A 21,277-nucleotide genomic window follows, 5' to 3' on the forward strand; every position below is an offset into this window, starting at 1 on the left:
TGCAATGTAAGTACTAAGTCATCTGCAAATGCTCTCAGTTTGTATTGTTTAGCTCCGACCTGAATCCCTTTAACCAACTGGTCCCTCCTAATCATATTAAGCAAAACCTCCAGGACCGATATAAAAAGTAGTGGGGAGATAGGGCACCCCTGACGTGTCCCTTTTTCAATCTTGAACTCTTCTGTTACCACGTTATTTACAATTAATTTTGCTTTCTGTTCAGAATATATTGCGCCTATACCATTCTCAAACCCTTGGCCTACCCCCATCCCCCGGAGGTTCTTCAACATAAAATTCCAAGAAATGTTGTCAAAGGCTTTCTCGGCATCCACAAATATCAAAACAGCCTTAGTGTTTATATTCACTTCCAACTTTTCCAAAATGTCAATTATATTCCTTACATTGTCCGACAAATGCCTTTTCGGGAGAAAGCCCGCTTGGTCCCCATGAATCTCCTCCATCAAAACTCTTTTCAATCTTTTTGCTAAAATATCAGCAAAAATTTTATAATCCACATTTAGTAACGAGATGGGTCGGTAGTTTTTAAGTTGAGTCTTTTCAGTCTCTGTCTTTGGTATAAGTGTAATGTAGGCCTCTCTCCACGTATCGGGTGCCCTTCTCCCCTCCATAATCTCGTTACAGACTTCCTTCAAAGGTTGTATCAGTCCTTCCTTCAAAACTTTATAGTATTTGGAAGTCAGTCCGTCCGGCCCGGGGGACTTGCCCAATGCCATGCCTTGAATGGCATCTTCTGTTTCTTGTGCTGATATCTCCTGGTTCAAAATTAACTTACTTTCCTGTGAAACCTTTTTCAGCCCATTTTTCTCGAGGAATTGTTGTATGTCCATTTCTTTCTGCGGCCCTTGTGTATAAAGTTGTCTAAAGTAGTTCTGAAAGCAATTCCTAATTTCCACTGGGTTACTTATGTTCTTTCCTTCCACTTCTATATTTGTTACCGTGTTGAGTTTTTGTCTCTTCTTTATTTGCCAGGCCAACAGCTTGCCACATTTATCAGCAGATTCAAAGGTCTTTTGTCTCATTTGCTTGATTTTCCACTCTAATTCTTGATTCATCAGCTCCATATATTGTGTTTGATGGAATTTAATCTCTCTTAAAATCTCTTGCGATTTCGGCTTCGATCTTAATTTCTTTTCCCCTTCTTTTATCTTTTCCAAGATTTTTTCCTTCCTCTCATTTTGCTTTCTCTTCTTTAATGTATTTTGTTGTAGCAAAAACCCCCTCATCACGGCTTTACTTGCGTCCCATACTATTCTTTTTTCTACTTTAGTCCTCAAGTTAATTTCGAAATAGTCTTTCAAAGTTTTTTGGGCCTTCTTGCAAATCTCCTCATCTCTGAATAAGTTGTCATTCATTCTCCATCTGAAAGAGCCAGTTGTTGTTTGCTTCATCACCATCTTTACTGCATTATGGTCGGAGAAGGTTTTTGGGCAGATTTCCACTTTCTTTATATTCGGCGCCATACTGCTAGTCACCCAGATTTGGTCAATCCTTGTCCATGTCATTTTGGCTTCAGAAAAGAAGGTTCCCTCTCTTTCTAATGGGTGTTTTGTTCTCCAAATGTCAATCAAGTCCATATTGTCAGTCATTTCAAAAAAAGTCTTTGGTAGTCTTCCATCTTTTGTTATTACCTGTCTTTGTGCTTTGTCCATATTTGTTGAAACTACTCCATTCATATCTCCCATCAAAATTAAGTTGTAGTCCATATGGTCCATCAGAATTTCATGCAACTTCTTAAAAAATTCAGCTTTCCCTTCATTTGGTGCATAAATTCCCACTATCAGGTACTTTTCTCCTTGAGATTGAATTTCAATTGCCAAATATCTTCCTTGGTCATCTTTAAAGATTTGTTTCGGTTGCAACTTTTCTTTTGCATAGATCACCACTCCTCTCTTTTTTACTCTGTCCGAAGATATAAATTCTTGTCCCAATCTTTTATTTATTAATAATTTTCTATGTGCTCTTGTCACATGAGTCTCTTGTAAACAAATCAAGTCCAATTGGTCTTTCTTTAAAGCGTGGAATATATTTTTCCTCTTTCTGGGAATGTTCAAACCGTTACAATTCCAGGTTAGAAGTTGCAAAGCCATGATGGGATTATTTAACCCTTCCTCCTACAGCTCCCTGTTTTTGTTCCTCGTCTGTCGGTGGTTCCGTGTCCGTATCCAATGACGGATGCCCTTGTCCTGGAAATGTCTCTTTCTGTAGGTCTTCTTCGTGTTCTCCCAAGAACTTGTCTTTATCACTCACTGTCTTTATTCTTCTTTTCTTCCCCTTGTATTTAAAAGACAAGCCTTGTGGAAATTCCCACCTGAATGGTATGTAGTTCCTTTTCAGCAGTGTCACCAAGTCTTTGTAGAGTCCTCTTGCGTCCAAAATACTTTTGAGAATGTCTTTAAAAATCTCAATATGAAAATCTTCAATTCGAAGGGTTGTTTGGAAATGCAGGTTCAATATTTTGTCTCGCTCCTCCTTTGATCTTAGAGTTATTAAACAGTCTCTGGGTCTGTTCTTCCTCTGCTTTGCTCCCAATCTAAATGCGCTTTCTATCTTAAATTCTTCTTTGTCCAGCTCCTGCTTCCAAAAGTCAGAAAATTCTTTTGTCAAATAGTCCACCAGGTTATCTCCTTCCTTTTCCGGCACAAGTCTAATCCTTAGGTTCCTCTCCTTACGTTGCATATCCTGCATAGAGAGTGCCAGCTCATACTCATCTAGTTTCTTGTACACTGGTGGAAATTTTTCCTCAGCAGCAGTTGCAATTTCTTTAGCTTCCTCAGCTATCTTTCGTGTTGTAGATGAATCTTCCAATAGTTTCCCAATTGCTTCTGCATTTGAGTTCACTTTGTTCCCAAGGTCGGTTATGCTTTTTGTATTTAAATCAATTTTCCCAGAGATTTCTTCAATTTTCTTATTTGTTTCAGCAATTTGAACTTTAGTTTCTACACCTTGCTTTTTTAGTTCCTCCAATGAATCGTTTATCTTCTCCAAAACCTTAGCAAATGATTCTTCTGAAGACATTGTCTTCACTTTTGCCTTTGAGACAGCTGTAATTCCAGAGGCCCCTGTTACAGAAGCCCTTCTTTGTTTGGAAAAATCCACTTTGTATTGTCTGCCAGATCTCAAGGTTGCTTCTTGTGAATCCTCTTTCTCTTTACCATCTGCCATAACAAAGTCTTTTAGTCAAGGTCATTCCCACACTCTTATGCTGTCAGACAAAGTTCTCAGATTTTAAACTCCACTTGTTGCTGAAACAATTTATAAATCCTCTAGAGGGCGTAAAATCAGTTTTTTACTTTCTAATTAGTCCCACATTCTCCAGAAAATTAAACAAAGGTCTTTCTAGTCCGTTTCAATTATTCTTTTCTCTTTCTGGAGGTTTCAAATCAATAATGTCCTGCAAGTATCTTTACTTTGCAACAAAATACATATTTCAAGTTGATAGTAGCCAAAGTCAGTCAAAGATACTTTTTTACCTTCTTGTAGCGACAGTCCTTAGCCGGTGCTTTTTCTCCGGCAGTCCGATCCCCAGGTAGAAGAGCAGCGGTAAATAACTCAATTTCTTTTAAATCAGCAGGAAAATACTTTCAAGTCTTCTTCCCCCCCCCTCCTGCCTTCAGGGAGGGAGTTCTTTGCTTGGTGTTGAATTTCTTAGTTCCCGCACTCTCCTTTCCAGCGGTTACAGCTTGAATGCCTTTCGCTTTGATCTTGCTGCAGAACGGAAAGCAGACTTCCTTTTTGGTGCTTGTCCGTCTCGGTACCCAATTTCTTAAAATTTAGTGTCCAATTTAGGTTTAGAAGTCAATCCTACTCACGGATAGTTGTTCTTTTTAGTCCAAATTTACCGGAAGAAGTCAGCGCTCTCCGCTAATGGCGACGCGGCTTCGCTTCGCAGGCTGGGTGAAAGCGACTCTCAGCACCGCTCCAAAACCCCTCCGCTGATCCGCAGCCTTTAAAAAGGCTATTTCACAGCGTCGGGGGGGCGCAAAGGTGCCCGCCGACTCTCCAGTTCACAGGCTACGCGCCTGTGATTTTTGAGGGTCCCCGCTCCGCCGTAGCTGTCAGGACCCGAACCTACGAAGCAGATCTCTCCCGGAGCTCCGGGAGAAATCCGCCATTAAGCGCTGGCGCTAACCGGAAGTCTCCCAACTTTACAGAATCTCCCCTCTATCCCTGTTCAGCTCCCAGCAGCGCTGTCAGTTCCCCGGCCCACATGCCCAAAGTTCCCATGTGCCGCTGCAGCACGGACCGACTGAAGGCGGCCGCCTCTCTGCCAGGAAACATCTCGCCAGAAATGGCACAGGTGGGTCGGCTGCATTTGGGTTCCAGGCAGGTTGTTGGTTTAATAAAAATACCAATGGCTTCCTCAAAGCTGATGGATCTCTTGATAGTTTTGATAGTGAGGCATCTGACCAAGACTTGTATTTTAAAATGAGCTTAATATATATATATATATTTGCAGATGCTTGTGTGTTTTTATGCCAGGCAGAAGACCAGCTGGCTAAAAGACTTTGGCAGATGTTTTTCCTCCTGGACAAAGCCCCCCCCCCTGATTTATTTATAGCAGGAGCCAAAATTCTCAAAGTTGTAAAAAGGGAATTACAGGCTGGGAGCAAAGGTTACTAGGTTACTGACCCTACAGAATACAATCAAGCTGCAAAAGCACGAATTAAGAGTTGGTAAATAGTAGGATTCATTGTTTAACAAAATATAATACCATGTGCCTCCCATTAGACTTGAGCCATATTTTCATAAGGTTAAAGGGCAAGAGCTAATGGGAAAAGCAGCTGGCCAGGAAAGGAGGGTGTAAACTGAAGAAGTTTTACTTTGAAAAGGCCTTTGCTTCTAATAATCTATATATGTTATGTATAAGATTTGTTGGCTTAAATGTAATTATGCAAAGGATTTAGAAAGTAAGAAATGTTAGATTCTTATGTTAGATTCTTATTTCATTGATGGTGTGTGAGAATGTGAACCCAAGATCTGTTTAAGACAGAATGAGCATCTGTTTTAACCATATGTTTTGGAGGGCAACAGGGCAAGAAGGGCAAAAGGTGATCTGGTAATTAAGGTGCCTTGTTGAGGCAAATGTAAGATATATGGCTACTTGTTTGCCATTTATAGATAGAAGGAAATATAGCTCTTTGTCTCCCATAAAAGGTAATAGGAAATGGGTGTATCTTTTATGATTGGTTCTAGCAAAGAGCCAATAGGAATTTCAACCAGGCTGATTGGATAGAGGCAGCCAAAGGAGGAGCAAGGGGGCTGGGCTGAGGAAATATAAGTGCTGACCATCAGGGCTGGAGTGGGCAGAGCTTTGGTAACCATATACCACTGTGTCTCTCATTTATTTGTCTGACAAATAAATTATTATTTTAATTTCTCTATTGCTGCGTTGAATATTTCATTCCAGCTAAGCGCTAACCACAAGCACGGTGCTACAATAGGACGATAACAGCACTTCTCTCACAGCAGTTTTAAGGATGATGTTCCAGATACAGGCCTGTTTCTGAACCTTGATTTCTATTTTTGTAATAAATTGTCCAGCAGCGCCTTAGAGACCAACTCAGTTTGTTCTGGGTCTAAGCTTCCGTGTGCAGGCAGACTTCTTCAGATAGACAGAAACAGAAGTCCCTAGACCCTTATATATAGTGGGAGGGAGGGGTGGGGTGGGGTTTTCTCTCGGAAGGGTAGTAGGAGATGGGTGATTTTATGCTTCCAAAATGGAAACCTTCCTCTGCTTGTCCATATTGAGAGGATTACATCTTCTTAATACTTGTATTCAATAATAATAACACTTGGCTGTCGTGTGCAGGCAGACTTCTTCAGATACACTGAAAGCAGCTGTCTTCTTACGAAAGATTTTCAGAGACTTGAAAGAGAAGTGGCTGAATTGCAATTTGTTACTCAACTGAAAACGATGGAGAGACCTGGTCTGAATAGAAATATTGGATTCTGGTCTCATTGCATATGCCAGTGATGGCCAAACTTGGCCCTGCAGCTGTTTTGGGACTACAACTCCCATCATTCCTAGCTGACAGGACCAGTGGTCAGGGATGATGGGAATTGTAGTCCCCAAACATCTGGAGGGCCGAGTTTGGCCATCACTGACATATGCTAAAGCTCTTTTTGGTCATTTGCATACTATCCCTTGCTTTTTACTGTCAGACTAATTGCAGTCATTAACAGTCACCAACAGGTTGACCATACCCATTGAGTCCTACTACCCTTCGGAGAAAAACCCCACCCCACCCTCCCACTATATATAAAGGTCTGGTGACTTCTCCTCCCACTGTATATCAGGGTCTGGGGACTTCTGTTTCAGTGTATCTGAAGAAGTCTGCCTGCACACAACAGCCAAGTGTTATTATTATTCAATACAAGGATTCAGAAGATGTCAATCATGGAGGTACAGGTCTGTAATCCTTTTTTACCGAAAGGTTCAGCCTTGCTGGCATCCTCTCAATATGGACAAGCAGAGGAAGGTTTCCTTTTGAGAACCATAAAATCACACATCTCCTACTACCCTGCTGAGAAATACTCCACCCCACCCTCCCACTATATATAAGGGTCTGGTGACTTCTGTTTCCGTGTACCTGAAGAAGAGCACCTGCACATGAAAGCTTAGACCCAGAACAAACTTTGTTGGTCTCTAAGGTGCTACTGGACATTTTTATTTATTTATTTCGGCTATTTTTGGTCACCTGCATGCTCTCCCTTGCTTTTTCCTGCAGGACTAAATTGCAGTTGTTCACAGTCGCCCACAGGTTGACCAAACCCATTGAGTTCTACTACCCTTCGTAGAAAAACCCCGCCCCACCCTCCCACTATATATCAGGGTCTGGTAATAATAATAATAAACAATAATAAACTTTTATTTGTATCCCACCCTCCCTGGCCGAAACCGGGCTCAGGGCTGCTAACACCAAATATGAAATTACCTCCTGAAAACAAGATTCAAAGATAATTAAGATTAAAAGATAATTAGATGGCTTTCTCAGGATTAGGGTTGGGAACAGTAAACTCTCATCAGGCCCAACTGTTTATGCTGTTGTTATATGGGCCTGTGAGAATGCTGGGAGGCCTCTTGTCATACTAGTTCTTATACGGACTTCTGTTTCCGGGTATCTGAATAAAGATGCATGCACACGAAAGCTTCGACCCAGAACAAATTTTGCTGGTCCCTAAGGTGCTACTGGACCATTTTTTAATTTTTTAATTTACGTATCTGAAGAAGTGTGGCTGCACACAAAAGCTTATACCCAGAACAAACTGAGTTGGTCTCTAAGGTGCCACTGGACCATTTTTTTATTTATTTTATTCGACTGCATCAGACCAACACAGCTACCTCCCTGAATCTTATATTTTTCTGTTGGTTTACTCAGTCTTTTTCAATTAGTAATATCTGTTCAAACTGAAGAGCTAATATACTTAACAAGAAAGTTCTTACAGGGCTGGAGGGAGATCCTTAAATAATAATAATAATACAGTGGTACCTCGGGTTACATACGCTTCAGGTTACATACATTTCAGGTTACAGACTCCGCTAACCCAGAAATATTACCTCGGGTTAAGAACTTTGCTTCAGGATGAGAACAGAAATTGTGCAGCGGCGGCGCAGCGGCAGCAGGAGGCCCCATTAGCTAAAGTGGTGCTTCAGGTTAAGAACAGTTTCAGGTTAAGAACAGACCTCCAGAACGAATTAAGTTCTTAACCCGAGGTACCACTGTAATAATACAGTGGTACCTTTGGTTGCAGACAGGGATCCATTCCGGAGCTCTGGTCAGATCCCAAAGTTTTTGCAACTGAAGGTGTCTGTTCTGCACAGGTGCACAGTGTGGTAGAGCACTTTTGCGCAGGCGCACACTGCAAAACCCAGGAAAATACTTCCACGTTTGCCACGTGTGTATCCCGAAGGATACGTAACCAGAGGTGCGCGTAAGTAGAGCTACCACTGTAATAATGATGATGATGATAATAATAATAATAATAATAATAATAATAATAATAATAATAATACTTTTTAATAATGATGATGATGATGATGTATTATTTATACCCCACCCATCTGGCTGGGTTTCCCCAGCCACTTTGGGAGGTTCCTAAGAGCAGTGTGTCTTTCAGGTAGCGTATCTGAAGTCCAATACTATCATCATCTATGAACTGAACTTAGAAATCCTTCTGTTCCATGTGTTTGGGCAGGCTTCCTCAACCTCAGCCCTCCAGATGTTTTGAGACTACAATTCCCATCTCCGACCACTGCTCCTGCTAGCTAGGGATCATGGTAGTTGTAGGCCAAAAACATCTGTAGGGTCGAGGTTGAGGAAGCCTGTGTTTGGGAGATCAGGTAGGCCCTTTGGCCAGAGCTCGGAACACCTAAAGCAGCTTCACACGTCCTCTATTCAGTTGCAGAATTGTCCGAATTGTCATTGTATTTTAATATTCTGCTGGAAGTGGCCCAGAGTGGCTGGGGAAGCCCAGCTAGATGGGTGGGGTATACATAATAAATTACTGTTATTATTAATAAAAAGATGAAAGTTTTATTTATATTTATTTTACTAAAAGATGACCCAAAAAGAACTCCCTTAAGAGAATTAAGTATTTTTGTCTTTAAAACAGGCTTCCTCAACCTTGGCCCTCCAGATGTTTTGAGACTATAATTCCCATCATCCCTGACCACTGGTCCTGCTAGCTAGGGATCATGGGAGTTGTAGGCCCAAAATATTGGGAGGGCTGAGGTTGAGGAAGCCTGCTTTAAAAGAATCTTTCCCCCCAATTTTTTAAAAAATAATTCCAGTAGCACCAACTAAGACCAACTAAGTATAAGCTTTCTAGGTATATTATCATTATCATTATTGGGTAATGTTACAATACAAATTGCTTGTTGCTTTTCTCATTTCCTTATGTCCTGCATGCCTTTTAGAAAGCGGCAGCTTACCAGTATGTGTCTGTTCTTCCTGCAGAAATCAGAGCCCACAAAGCAGCCCTCATCTACTGGGAGACGTGCTCCGTCGCCATCTTTGCCCGGTCCCAGGCGGTCTCCCTCTCCTGCCAGTGTGGTTAAACGCACTCCGTCTCCAACGGCAATCAGGTTTCTATTCAGCTCCTCTTCAAAACTCTTACTCTAGAGTAAAACCAGCTTGGTCCTCCCTGCCACCCTTGGTTGGACTCCTCTTTGTCCAGAAAGGGACAATTGCGTTTGAGCTGCCTGCAGACTGTCTCACCAGAGCATGCTCTGATAATCTCCTGCTTGGACTACTGCAACGCAATCTATGTGCGGCTACCTTTGAAGGTGACCCAGAAACTGCAATTAATCCAGAATCACACAGGACCGTCACCGCCTTCACTGGTTCTGAATTAAAAGAGAGGTAGAGTTGGGTATCATCCGCGTATTGATGAACCCCCAGCCCAACCCTCCTGATGATCTCTCCCAGCGGCTTCATATAGATGTTAAAAAGCATGGGGGAAGAGGCACCCCACAAGTGAGAGCCCAGGGGTCCCCCCACACCACTTTCTGGACACGGCCCAGTAGTTCTTAAGGCTATTGAAATATACAATAATTTTCTAAGCTCTGTTGATCCTTATAATTTCCATGAGTAAAGATTTCTGAGCAAATTTCCTTGTATTTCACTGTTGTAAAAAAGTGCTGTAAGGGGTAGTAGACCTGGACCTATTTAAATGCAGCCTTAACCCCGGAGTCAGAACTTCCCATATTTTCTCAAGACTTAGGAGCTAAGGAGTTGCCTGCCCCAGAATATACTGTATTTTTCCATGTACAGTCATACCTCCGGTTAAATGTGCTTCAGGTTGAGCGTTTTCGGGTTGCGCTCCGCGGCAACCTGGAAGTAACAGAGCATGTTACTTCCGGGTTTCGCCGCTCGCGCATGCGCAGACGCTCAAAATGACGTCATGCGTGGAAGCGGCAAATTGCGACGCGCAGACATGGATTGTGTTCACTTCAGGATGCGAACGGGGCTCCGGAACGGATCCCATTCGCATCCAGAGGTACCACTGTATAAGACTATTGTATTGATCTTTATTACGGCCATTGGCCCATCACACGACAGTTTCCCATACCAACATAATGTACTTAAACCTCCAAATTTAAAACCACCAAAACTTACAAACAACAAACAAAAACCAAAGCAAAACAAAAACAAAAGACCAACATCATACATTACAATAAGTTTGTAACATAAACATCGCCCTCTGCTCATAAATTAGTAGAAGACATCAATGGTGATATCACCTAATTACAACCTAAAATATAGATCATAGTTTAAAGGGATTATCCGAGCCGCACAGGAGTCCGTTTCTCTTCTTTAGGGATAGGACGCTGATCAAGAATCTGGCAACCATGAGTGATCTTAGGGGGTCATCATCATTTAATAGATATCTCAGTTTGGCTTCATTCGTATCATCGGCAATTCCCTTTAGATATTGAGCAAGAAACTTGCTCCTGGCCGATGAGTGAAAAGCACAGTCAAGAATTATGTGATGCAACGATTCCGGTGCCCCACAATTACAATCACATAAGAGCGATATCTGTCCATTGGAGAATCTATTTCTCAGCACGTTCGACGGGAAGGTGTTGAATCTTGCCTTTACAAAGGCATATCTATGAGCCGAAGAAGTCAAGGAATTCAAATAGTTTGGGAGCCTTAAGAGGGGTAATAAACCAAGGTTTAGAGGTGAGCAGGTACCATTGCCCAAGACCATTTTCTGCTGCAAGTCCATCTCCTCTAGTTTACAGGTTACTGTTCTTTTAGCTGGAACTATATCCTGCTCTAGTAATTTGGATGGGGAGATTCCCATTGCCGTAATTTTCAGTTGTAAATTTTTTACCCATGGGCTCTGGAAATCGTCTCTCCACATACACTGTATCAAGTACAAGTTTGGGAGACTGTGCCATAGAGATAACCAGTGACAAAGTATGTGCTTCCACAGAGCGTTTTCCAGGGATACAATATTAAGTTCTATGCGTAGCGCTGAATTACTTACACATTTGGGCCGTTTCAATATCCCTCTTAAAAACTGATTTTGAATAACCTCTAAGTGAGATAAGTTGACAAAAGTCCCCCAAATTGAAATGGCATAAGCAATTGTCGGGATCACCTTGGCCTTGAAGACTTTCAGCGCCGATGGGATATGAAGGGCCCCATCGGTGAAGAAAAATCGCAAGATTGCCAAGGAGATAGCTTTAGCTTTGTTTGTAACATAGGCTACATGGGCCTTCCATCTAAGGTTATGTTGTAACCAAACTCCCAAGTATTGGAATCTATAGACTTGTTCGATGACTCTCCCGTCAATTCTCCAATTGTGGAGTTTCCGGCTCTTTGAGAAAACTAGGACTTTAGATTTTTCATAATTAATTGTAAGGGAATTTGCGTTACAATATGATCCAAAAATTTTTAAGGTCCTCATAAGACCTACTCTAGAAAAAGAAAGGATGACTGCGTCATCCGCATATAGTAACAAAGGGCAGCGATAAAGTGCTAGGCGTGGTGCGTGAATCTTTTCTTGAGCCTCTATTAGGGGAGTCCTCATGTCGCTTATGAACAAATTAAACAGGAATGGAGCCAATATACAACCCTGTCGGACACCTCTGTTAATGGGGATTGAGTTGGTGAGATCACCCTCCGGGGTGAGTCTCACTCTAGCCGCTGAGTTCTCATGGAGTTTGATTATTAGCCAGAGAAGCCTTCTGTCGATGCCCCAGCGGGTGAGTTTTTCCCAGAGGATGCTCCTGGAGATACTATCGAATGCTGCCTTTAGGTCAATGAATGCCACACAGAGTTGGCCACCCTTTGGGGTGGAATATTTCCAGGCAAGATGCTGTAAAATTAGAATATGATTAATTGTTGACTGTTTTGGGCGGAATCCAGCTTGTTCGGGCCCAATTAATTTTTTCTCTTCGGCCCATTGAATAAGTCTGTTCAACAGGAAGCGGGCATACAGTTTCCCCACTACTGAGAGCAGACTGATATTTCTGTAATTCCCCGGGTCATCTGGTGAGCCCTTTTTGTGGATTGGAACGATAACAGCGTCCTTCCATACTTCCGGGATCATTCCAGAGTTGCTAACGGCATCAAAGATGGTTGCCAGGACTTTGGCCCACCAGTCTGCGTGGTATTTTATAGCTTCTGCCGGGATCAGGTCTGGTCCAGGCGCTTTCCCTGTTTTGAGTTTAACGATCAAGTCATGGATGTCTTCCGGATCGGTGGGGGGCCAGAGGGGAAGCTGGTCTTGAGATTCATCTTTTGTGTTAGCAATACCGTCGGTTGTGGCAAAGTAGTTTTTTAAGTAAGATTCCCAAACCGGGGCAGGAATAATAGTTAAAGGGTATCTTTTAGTTCTTTTATTTACCAGGAGCCAAAATTGTCTGGAGTTCCGTGATGATGAGGCTTCTATGATTGCCCGCCATTGATTCACTTGCCATTCCTGTCTGGCTCCCTTTTGAATTTGCTTGTAGGCCGATTTTGCTTGGAAATATTCTTTTGGCAGGACCGTTGCCCCGGAGGCTTTATACTCTTTGTAGATGTTACCAAGAAGTTGTCTAGCCTGTTTACAAGCACTATTGAACCACAATGCACCTATCTTCCTTTGTGTTCGATTTATTTTATGCATCGGGACAGAGAAAAAAGACGTTAAATCTTCCGACAGATTCGAGAATAGTCTTAGAGTTTGGTCATAGTCATAATGATCCTCAATTAAGCCTGAGTATGCTTGTTTTAGTCCTTGTTGGAAATATGCTGAGTATTTTTGGGCCTGTAGTTTGGACCATTTTATACTTTTAATTTGCAATGCTGAGTTCGTAATCAAATGTGATGGGTGTCTGTCTCCATCTGGGGTCCAGTCTATAGTCATTGTGGCGACCAACGGTAGGTGATCGCTCAGTTGAATATTTTCAACTTTAAAGTGGGAAAATTTGGGGAATATGTCATGAGATACTAACATATAATCCAGGACACTGTTTGCAGAGGAGCTTATGTGTGTAAACTCACCCGGTACGTCAGGCGGGCAGTTCCCGTTTAGAATCACTAAGTTTAGACGTAGTACCAATTGGTAAAGAAGGGTTCCTGCTTCATTTACCCTTTTGTCTTTGGAAAGTCTTTGATTATGGAGGGGGAGGTCAACAATGAATTCTGGGGTTATCCACCATTTGGCTTTGATTAAGGACTCCCAGTTTGTTGCAATGCGAGCATTGAAGTCCCCTGCAATAACATTGGGTATATTGGGGTATTTGGAGTGACAAAGAGTAAGATGTTCCTCCAAGATTCCCCATTTATTGTATAAGTCTGCAATGTTGCCTCCAGGGGGAAGATAAACATTTGTTATAACAAGTTCAAAGTTTTTCCCCGTAATCAGGGCTGTAATTGCAAGGGTGGAAGCATTTACAAGCGTGAGTTTTGCCTGTATTTTCAAGGAAATTGCTATAACTAGTCCTCCACTAGGCCGGCCTCCTTTAGTAGACGGGCATGCCGGTAATGATGTAACATCAAAACCATTAATATCTACTCTCCCCTCATCCCATGTTTCTTGCAAGAGAATTACTTGGTGTGAGTTTATTAGTTTTACAAGGTCCGGGTCAGATTTTTTCCCTTTCCAGCCTGCTATGTTCCAGCTTAAAATGGAGAATGGGAGAGGATTTGACTGAGGTTTAGGTAGTCACAATGGAGAAGGGGGGAACGCTGATCTTGGTGGGTTGTCAAATTTAAAGAAGTCAGTAATTTTCCTTTGCCTAATAGTAGATGACTTCTCTCCTTTTGGCACAGGTGTGCTTCTTGAGCTATTTGTAATTATGCTCTGCTCGCCCGATCCTATAGGGGTAGTGTCCTGGTTTGATCTAGTCTCCTCTCTGAAATCCCTTATTTTATCAGAGAACTTATCACCTAAGGGAGCAGAGGTTAAGTCAGTACAAGTTTTAACTATTATTGGATTTTCCTTCCGTGGGTATATCATCTTATTTATATGGCCCAAGGGGTCTTCTGTCCAGTCCGTATCGGTAACGGATTGAACTTCTAAATCATCAGCTAGAGATTCTCCATCCGATAATGATGACTCCAGGTCAGGCATTGAGGAATGTGTCGAAATTTTGTTTACACTTTGCTGTTCTTTAGTAGGTATAACCATTCCGGCAGGTGCAGGAGGAGCTGGTTCCAGATTAGCTAATAGGGGTGGCGAGACGATTGTCTGTATCGTTGCCTTGGATTTTAAGGACCTATTTTGAGGCTGTGGGCTAAATTTGAGAAGGTCCACTGAGCCTCCAATGGCCCTGTTGGTTTGAATTTCTTTGTTTCCTATTTTGCTTTTGGCCTGAGACATCTTCATCCTTAATTTGTCAAATTTATTTATTATTTTTTTCTTTTTCTTGTGACTGTAATTCGTCAAATGAATTCATAAGGGCGCTTTCATCATTGGATATTCTGGAACCACCCAAGATCGTTCCTGGTTGTGGACTGCAGGCAATCTCCTCCGTTCTGTGTGGGGATAGCAACATCTCTTTGTCTGACGATTTTGTAGAGCTTGTTTCTGAACCTAATATCTCTTTCTCTTTTTCCACAAGTAGTGGTTTTACTATGCTGTCCGCAAAAACCCTTGTGGGTATGATTTTTATTTTTATAAATTTCCATTTTTGTCTTATTATTAATAAGGGTAGTCTCAGCGAACGGAAGGCTAAGATAACTTTGTAAGAGCCATTTGATTGAGTTAGCGGAAGTAAAGCATGAAGATCAATATGAACTATGCTTATTCTCAGGATTTTACTCAGGGCAATTTTAGCTCCTTCCAAGCTTGACCAGTCCCATATCTCAGACCTTATCGTTAGGCATACCTTCTTAGGTTGCAATGTTAGATTTTGCTTACACATGAGATCGTTTAGTTTGTATTTTCCCAACCCCTTTGCCCCAGAGTTTGGTGGGGCTATCACTGGAGGTCCCCTCTGGTAATTATTTTTGAGGGCAATTTTGGCATCCATATCCATCACTTTTTCCGTTAGCTTGGAAATTGAGCACGTCAGAAAGTCTATCTTTTTAAATATACAGTCCAGTGTCCTAATGACTAGTTGTAAATGGGAGGACTCATTTCCCAGCTGGTTTTCTTTATCCCGGATCTTTCTCCCATCCACATCGGGCCCGCCCTTGATGGGAGTGCTCATTAGATTACAAGCGTGTAAGGTGGTATTTTGGGACTTGGGAATGTTATTAGCTACATCCAAGTCACTTAGTGGGAGAAATCTATTGTATGTAGTAACTGCTGCTTGAAAATTTGACTGGTCTCTTCTTTCTTTCGCTTGTAGCTTAGGGCTAGGGAGAAGCAGTAATTCCTCTGCTTCTCTGAGGCGTTTCCTCTTGCCCATAGCTACAGTAGATATGAACTAAATAATGTAAATAATATAGGAGAGAAGAAGGGGACTTCCTACCGCAGTCAGTGATTTAGCTATACAGCTGAGTATTTAACTCCAGGGATTTCTCCGCAGTTCGTTAAGGAGCTATAATAAGAGTCAAGTTCCGATAAAGATTTACCCCTGTTGAGGGCTCAAGTGGATCATTCCCAGCTCAGCCCTCTTCACGATCAATTGTTCAAGGGAAGGGCTCTCAATTTGAATCTTTATCCAGTCCCCCGTCCCTCCCCTGTTCGGTCTCCGGGAAAAGTGCAGGCAGGCTTTACTTGGAACAGAAGGTCTCACCGCTTTGTGAACTTCCAGGCTTTTGTTTGATTGATTTAAACTTCAGTCTCCTCTTACTTCACCCCTCTCTGCCGAAAACTTCTTCTTCACCTCTCGGAGTGTAATTTCAGCAACCGGAAGCCTCGCAGCCTCGCAGCTTTCCACTCTCACCACTTTCTTTCAGCCTCGGGTGGTCGTGAGACTGTGGAGAGACCCAGCGAGCGAGTGACGGGCGGGCAGGGCAGCGTCAAGGTTGCTGCTGCTCTAGGCAAGTAATTAAAACCAATTGCTGAGCTCCTTTGCCGTGGGAGTCACAGGCTTTCAAGATTAGTGGTGTCGTCTATTGTTCCTTATCTGCAAGGCGCTGACTCATCTGGCACTTTCTCTGCTCACAGCTCAACGTTCTTCTGCTCTCAAGCTCCAGGTTAAAAGAAACAGTTGTGATTAAGAAAAATAAAATACTTGGTCTAAAACGAGTTAAAACGAGATAAAATCAATTAAAACTCAGTTAAAATTTGTGGAGCTGTGGGGCTGACTGCCTAGCCTGCCGCCATCTTGACCGGAAGTCTCGATCTCCACTGTATAAGACTATATTTCCCCCCAAATTTCTTAAGTTTAAAATTGGGGGTTGTCTTGTACATGGAATGTTGCCATTATTTATTTCTTCATTTTGGGCTCCAAAAATAGGGGTCGTCTTATACACAGGAAAATACGGTGGCTGTACATGTTTCTGTGCAGTCCAGTTCTCTGATTGATCCCTTTTTCTCATCAGACAAAAGTCTCATCCAAGTTCACCCAAAAGACAGTGGCCACCACCTCCTGTTTTGGTCTCCAAGCCAGCGCCAATCCAGCGTCCATCCATCACCCCGAACATCATTAACGTTGCCAAAAAGCGAAGTGACCTAGCGTGTCTACCAAAGGAGAGGGTGGAGGATCCCGAGGGTCAGGATCCTGGCTCGGCGGCCGTTCTGCACCCCTCCTTGGAGAGAAAACTGGCTGCAGCTGCTCCCAAGAGCAAAGAAGGTAAGAGAACCTGTGCAAAAGTTGATCTGCTCGCCTGTTGATCCACCCTTCTTCCCTTCCCGGGTCTCGCTCAAAGGTTTTCCTCACTGGAAGAATGGTTGCCAGAGCCTTTGGACAATGGTACATTTATCTGCTGTTACAGATGAGCTTTCAGGAATGCCCCATGACTAAATGTGGTCAAACGTGTATAACACCGTTGATTTTTGCATCTGTTGATATTAATTTTCTCAGCAATTCTAGTTGGTGAACAAAATCAGCGTAGTTTCTTAATAGTTTTCACATAAGTCCAGTCCAAGGCAGCTATGGGGTTGCGGCGTTCCTCTCACTTTCAGGCCGAGGGAGCCGGTGTCTGTCCGCAGACAGCTTTCCGGGTCGTGCGGCCAGCAGGACTAAACCCAGCAGGTTTCTGGCGCACGACAGAAACCAGAGTGCACGGAATGCCGTTTACCGTATTTTTCGCTCTATAGGACACACTTTTTCCCCTCCAAAAATGAAGGGGAAATGTGTGTGCGTCCTATAGGGCGAATGCAGGCTTTCACTGAAGCCTGCAGAGTGAGAGGGGAGAGCCCCAGCGCCAGCCCCACAAGGTCGGGGGACAGAGGGAGGCGGAACGCCGCTGTCAGAGCTACCCTAGGTCCCAGCTCACAAAGGACCAACGCTGCTTCGTTGTTAAGTATAAAAGTCTGTATTGAAGTTCAGTTTCACTTCCAGAGCTGCAGCACGCAGCCCCACGTCTCAAGTGTCAGACCACTGATGCTCCATCTGAGTCTCCTCCCCCTTGACACCAATTTAAGATTCTAGCCTTGCTCCACCTTCTCCACTGCTCCTTCCTCCTCTGGGTCCGCCTGCCCGCCGGGGTTCCGCCCTTTCTAGCCTCTTCTCCCGCTGATTCCCCTGAGCCTTCTCCCTCCCTCCGGCGGGCTTTAGGAGCTGGTTCCCCATCCGGGTCTCCTGCTGTTCCGCGCGCCTGCACATTTGAACTTGGCGCGCGCGCCCAGCCAGCAGCTTTCCTCCTGACCGTTCCACTGCTGCTGTCACTGCTTCCCCCTTCGGGGGGGCTAGCTGCAACTGACCTCCCCTCCGTTGGAGGCGTGGTCAGCCCTGACTCTCTCTCTGGAGGAGACACTGCCCCTGACACATGTGACTCTTCCCCCCCACTACGCTCTGGTGGGGAAACTGGTCCCGATCCTCCACTGCTGCTTTGGGGTTCCCCTCTGGCTCCTTGTTTCTGGTGCGTCCCCCCTGGGACCCCCCTTGCCCTGACCATCGGCGCCCCCTTCTGGGAATCTTCTGATTCGCTGGAGAAGCTCATGGAATCTCTCGGGCCACTGTCATACTCCCCTACGCTGCCCTCGGATTCTTCCCCTTCGCTCTCCCAATCCTCTCTCCCCAGTGCTCCTGCTCCTGATTCCCTGACAGCCGCCATCCCGCTGTCTCCCGAAGTGGTTTGGAGGCTGACTGCGGGGAGACCCCGCCGCCTGCCCCGCAAGCTCCGGGGACAGTGGGGAGGCGCAGCGCGTCTCCCCGCTGTCCCCGGACCTGGTCTGAAGGCGGGCGGCGGGGAGAAGAGCGCTTCTCCCCGCTGCCTGCCCCGCAAGCTCCAGGGACAGCGGGGAGGCGCAGCGCGTCTCCCCGCTGTTCCCGGACCTGATCTGAAGGCGGGCGGCGGGGATTAGAGCGCTTCTCCCCGCTGCCTGCCCCGCAAGCTCTGGGGACAGCTGGGAGGCACAGTGCGTCTCCCCGCTGTCCCCGGACCTGATCTCAAGGCGGGCTGCGGGGAGAAGAGCGCTTCTCTCCGCTGCCGGCACCACAAGCGCCTGGGGGCGAAATATTTTTTTTCCTTTATTTCCCCCCCAAAAAAACTTGATGCGTCCTATGGGCCGGTGCGTCCTATGGGGCGAAAAATACGGTACCTTCCCACCTCAGCGGTGCCTATTTATCTACTCACACTGACACGCTTTCGAACTGCTAGGTTGGCAGGAGCTGGGGCAGAGCGAAGGGAGCTCAGCCCGTCGCCGGGATTCGAACCACCAACCTTCCGATCGGCAAGCCCAAGAGGCTCAGGGGTTAGACCACAGCGCCACCCCCGTCTCTATAGGAAGCGTAGCAGGTGATGTATAATTGGCTTTTGTTTCATCAGAATGAGTAATTAAACACAAAGATGGCTTGACTTCTTACAGACTTGCCTCTGCATATCTTCTTGCCAGCAGCCAACAGTCTCAGGGCTTTAGATCATGGGTAGGCAAACTAAGGCCCCGGGGCCAGATCCAGCCCAATCGCCTTCTAAATCCAGCCCACAAGGCTCAATTTCAAAATCAATTAGCAAATATACAGGGTATATTAGTTAAGTCTTTATTTCCCATGTCTGATGCCTTTGGAACTGTGCTAAGTTGGCACTTCTGAAGCTTGTGGTTCTACTAATACCAAGGGGAAAAAATGGATTTCTCAGGTGTTGTGACCTCTGACTGAGGAAGAGAGCGGTGTAAGTTCCCCTGAAAAGTTGGTTTCATTGTGTGCACAGTTGCTTAGGGGACAAAGAGTCACTTTTGGTCCCCCCAAGGGAAACTTAAAACAATGCGGAATGAATGCCTCAATTGTCTCCCCTCCTTACCCTGTGCATAAGGAGCATATCCTCTACCCCTCTGAGCAGGATGGACACACCCTCTGTCACCTCTCAAAAAAGAGACATTTCGGAGATGTCTTGGGCATTTGTCTCCCTGGAGAAGGACTTAGGGGCTACCTTAGCAGAAAAAGGAGTTTGACCCAGGCACTTGGTGGAGGCATCTCTCTCTACCAATAGCCACAGGTAGCTTGGCTGCTACATTTGATGTCAAATGCACATGATTTGGAAGCATGATTCTCCTGGTGGGTTTCCCTCCAGGTTAATGCTTTAGGCTGATTGTCGTACGACTAATCCCTCTTGCGCAAGTCTTAATCGTTCGTCTCTCCCCGCCCCTTAGCTATTATGTAGAGCACGCTCAATGTTACATCAGGCACATCCAACAGGTAGATCACGGGGTGTTCCTGGCCGATCTCTGGTCTCCTCCCCCCCCCCCCCGTTGTTGTTTTTTAAAGCTCTGAAGGAATGGGTTTCTGTGCAGTCAGTTTAAAACTGACTCAACCCCCCCCCCCTTTTCTTGTTTCTCCAAGAGAGCACTCTAAAATGCATAAAACTTGAGCTGTTGAGCAAATGCATAACAAGGACACAGCTGTATAAACAAACTTTCTCCTTTATCAGTCACGGCAAGGGATGACCCTGACTGTACCTGTAGAACAGAGAAGACACATCTGTGCCTTATCTTATGTCCTGACCACAAAAGACGCACAGACCTAAGTCTGGGAAGAACGCCAGAGCGTGTTCTCGGAGATGACGACCTCTTCCTCCAAGATAAGAGTAGGAAGAAGAAGATCCTTTTATGGTCAGAAGTACAGGAAAGAATACCCTTTTATGGTTAAGAATACTAGAGCAAGAACATATGTGATGTCAACCTATGTACATAGGCTGACGTGGTTGGATTCCTGGGGAAGGAGGGAGAGGGTGCCTGGAGGATATATATACTGCATGTAATCTCTGATTTCTTTGGACTTGCTGTGGACTCACCACGCAAGTGCCTTCTGCTATCCAGAGAGCAGAATAAACTCTTTATTTGAACCAACCTCGGTGTCATTTGACTTCTTTCCTCCTGTCCCGGAGCAACGCAGACCCAATCGGTGAACTCCAATAAGGCTACAGCTCCACTACTGCTTCCTAAAAAAAAGCCCAATCGCTCTGGCCTCTGGCTTCCTAAGAAAAGCTGAACAACCTTGCCTTCCTAAAAAGATCAACAATTTTGCCTTTCCCAAGAAAGCTCAGCAACTTTTGCTTCCTTGCAAAAAAGTGGGCCATCCGATTAAGTTCCACTGTCGGACTGGGGATTCAGGACCCTCTACTGTGTTTTATATAATCAGCTTTTGATTATGTTCTGTGCATATCACAATGCTCCTTCAGTTCCATTCATTCATATATTCCATTTCATTTATTCATATATTCTGTTTCATTAATTCATATATTCTGTTTCATTCATTCATATTTCATTCATTCATATATTCCGTTCCATTTATTCATTTGCTTCTGGAAAAAAACCTCCACAACTTTGGCCCACCCAACGACAACCGATCGATCCCTGCCAGTTTTCATACACTGTGAGTAGATCGCAGTCTACTGAGAGTTGGATGTCCCTCTTAGTCTAGTGCAAGTCTCAATGGTTCGTCTTCCCCTCCTCCTCGCTATTACATAGAGCACGCTAAATGTTACATGTCCGCTTGCTCCGTTTGACAATATTTCACTGTAGCCTTTTCTGTTTCAATCAGGGTCTGCGTTGCTCCCAGGGGGAGGGAGGAAAGAGCCAAAACGACACCGGGGTTGGTAAAGAGAACGAGGTTTTTATTCTCTGCTTTCCAGAATAGCAAAAAAGCCACTGTGTGGTCAGCCACAGCAAGCACAAAAGAAACAGGAATTTTATTCAGTATATATCCCCTCCAGACACCTCCCTCCCCCTCCCCAGGAATCCAAACCTCATGAGCTCATACTCG

At 44.4% G+C, this 21,277-nt stretch overlaps 1 protein-coding gene across 1 annotated transcript in view; it reads left to right on the plus strand.

Moving 5' to 3' along the window:
• Window positions 1-4,215: 4,215 nt before the first annotated feature.
• The window catches only part of LOC310753713 (uncharacterized protein), a gene marked incomplete at its 3' end in the record, with an annotated part of 56,076 nt that continues 39,014 nt past the window's right edge, over window positions 4,216-21,277 (plus strand). Inside the window, exons 1-3 of the mRNA XM_083595064.1 lie at window positions 4,216-4,318; window positions 8,979-9,106; window positions 16,455-16,705. Of these exons, the coding sequence (XP_083451190.1) occupies window positions 4,229-4,318; window positions 8,979-9,106; window positions 16,455-16,705 (469 nt within the window). The 5' untranslated portion in view covers window positions 4,216-4,228. The remainder of the gene's footprint in view (window positions 4,319-8,978; window positions 9,107-16,454; window positions 16,706-21,277) is intronic.

The sequence above is a fragment of the Podarcis filfolensis genome (assembly GCF_964270895.1).
Source record: "Podarcis filfolensis genome assembly, chromosome: W".
In the NCBI taxonomy this organism is placed as follows: Eukaryota; Metazoa; Chordata; class Lepidosauria; order Squamata; family Lacertidae; genus Podarcis; species Podarcis filfolensis.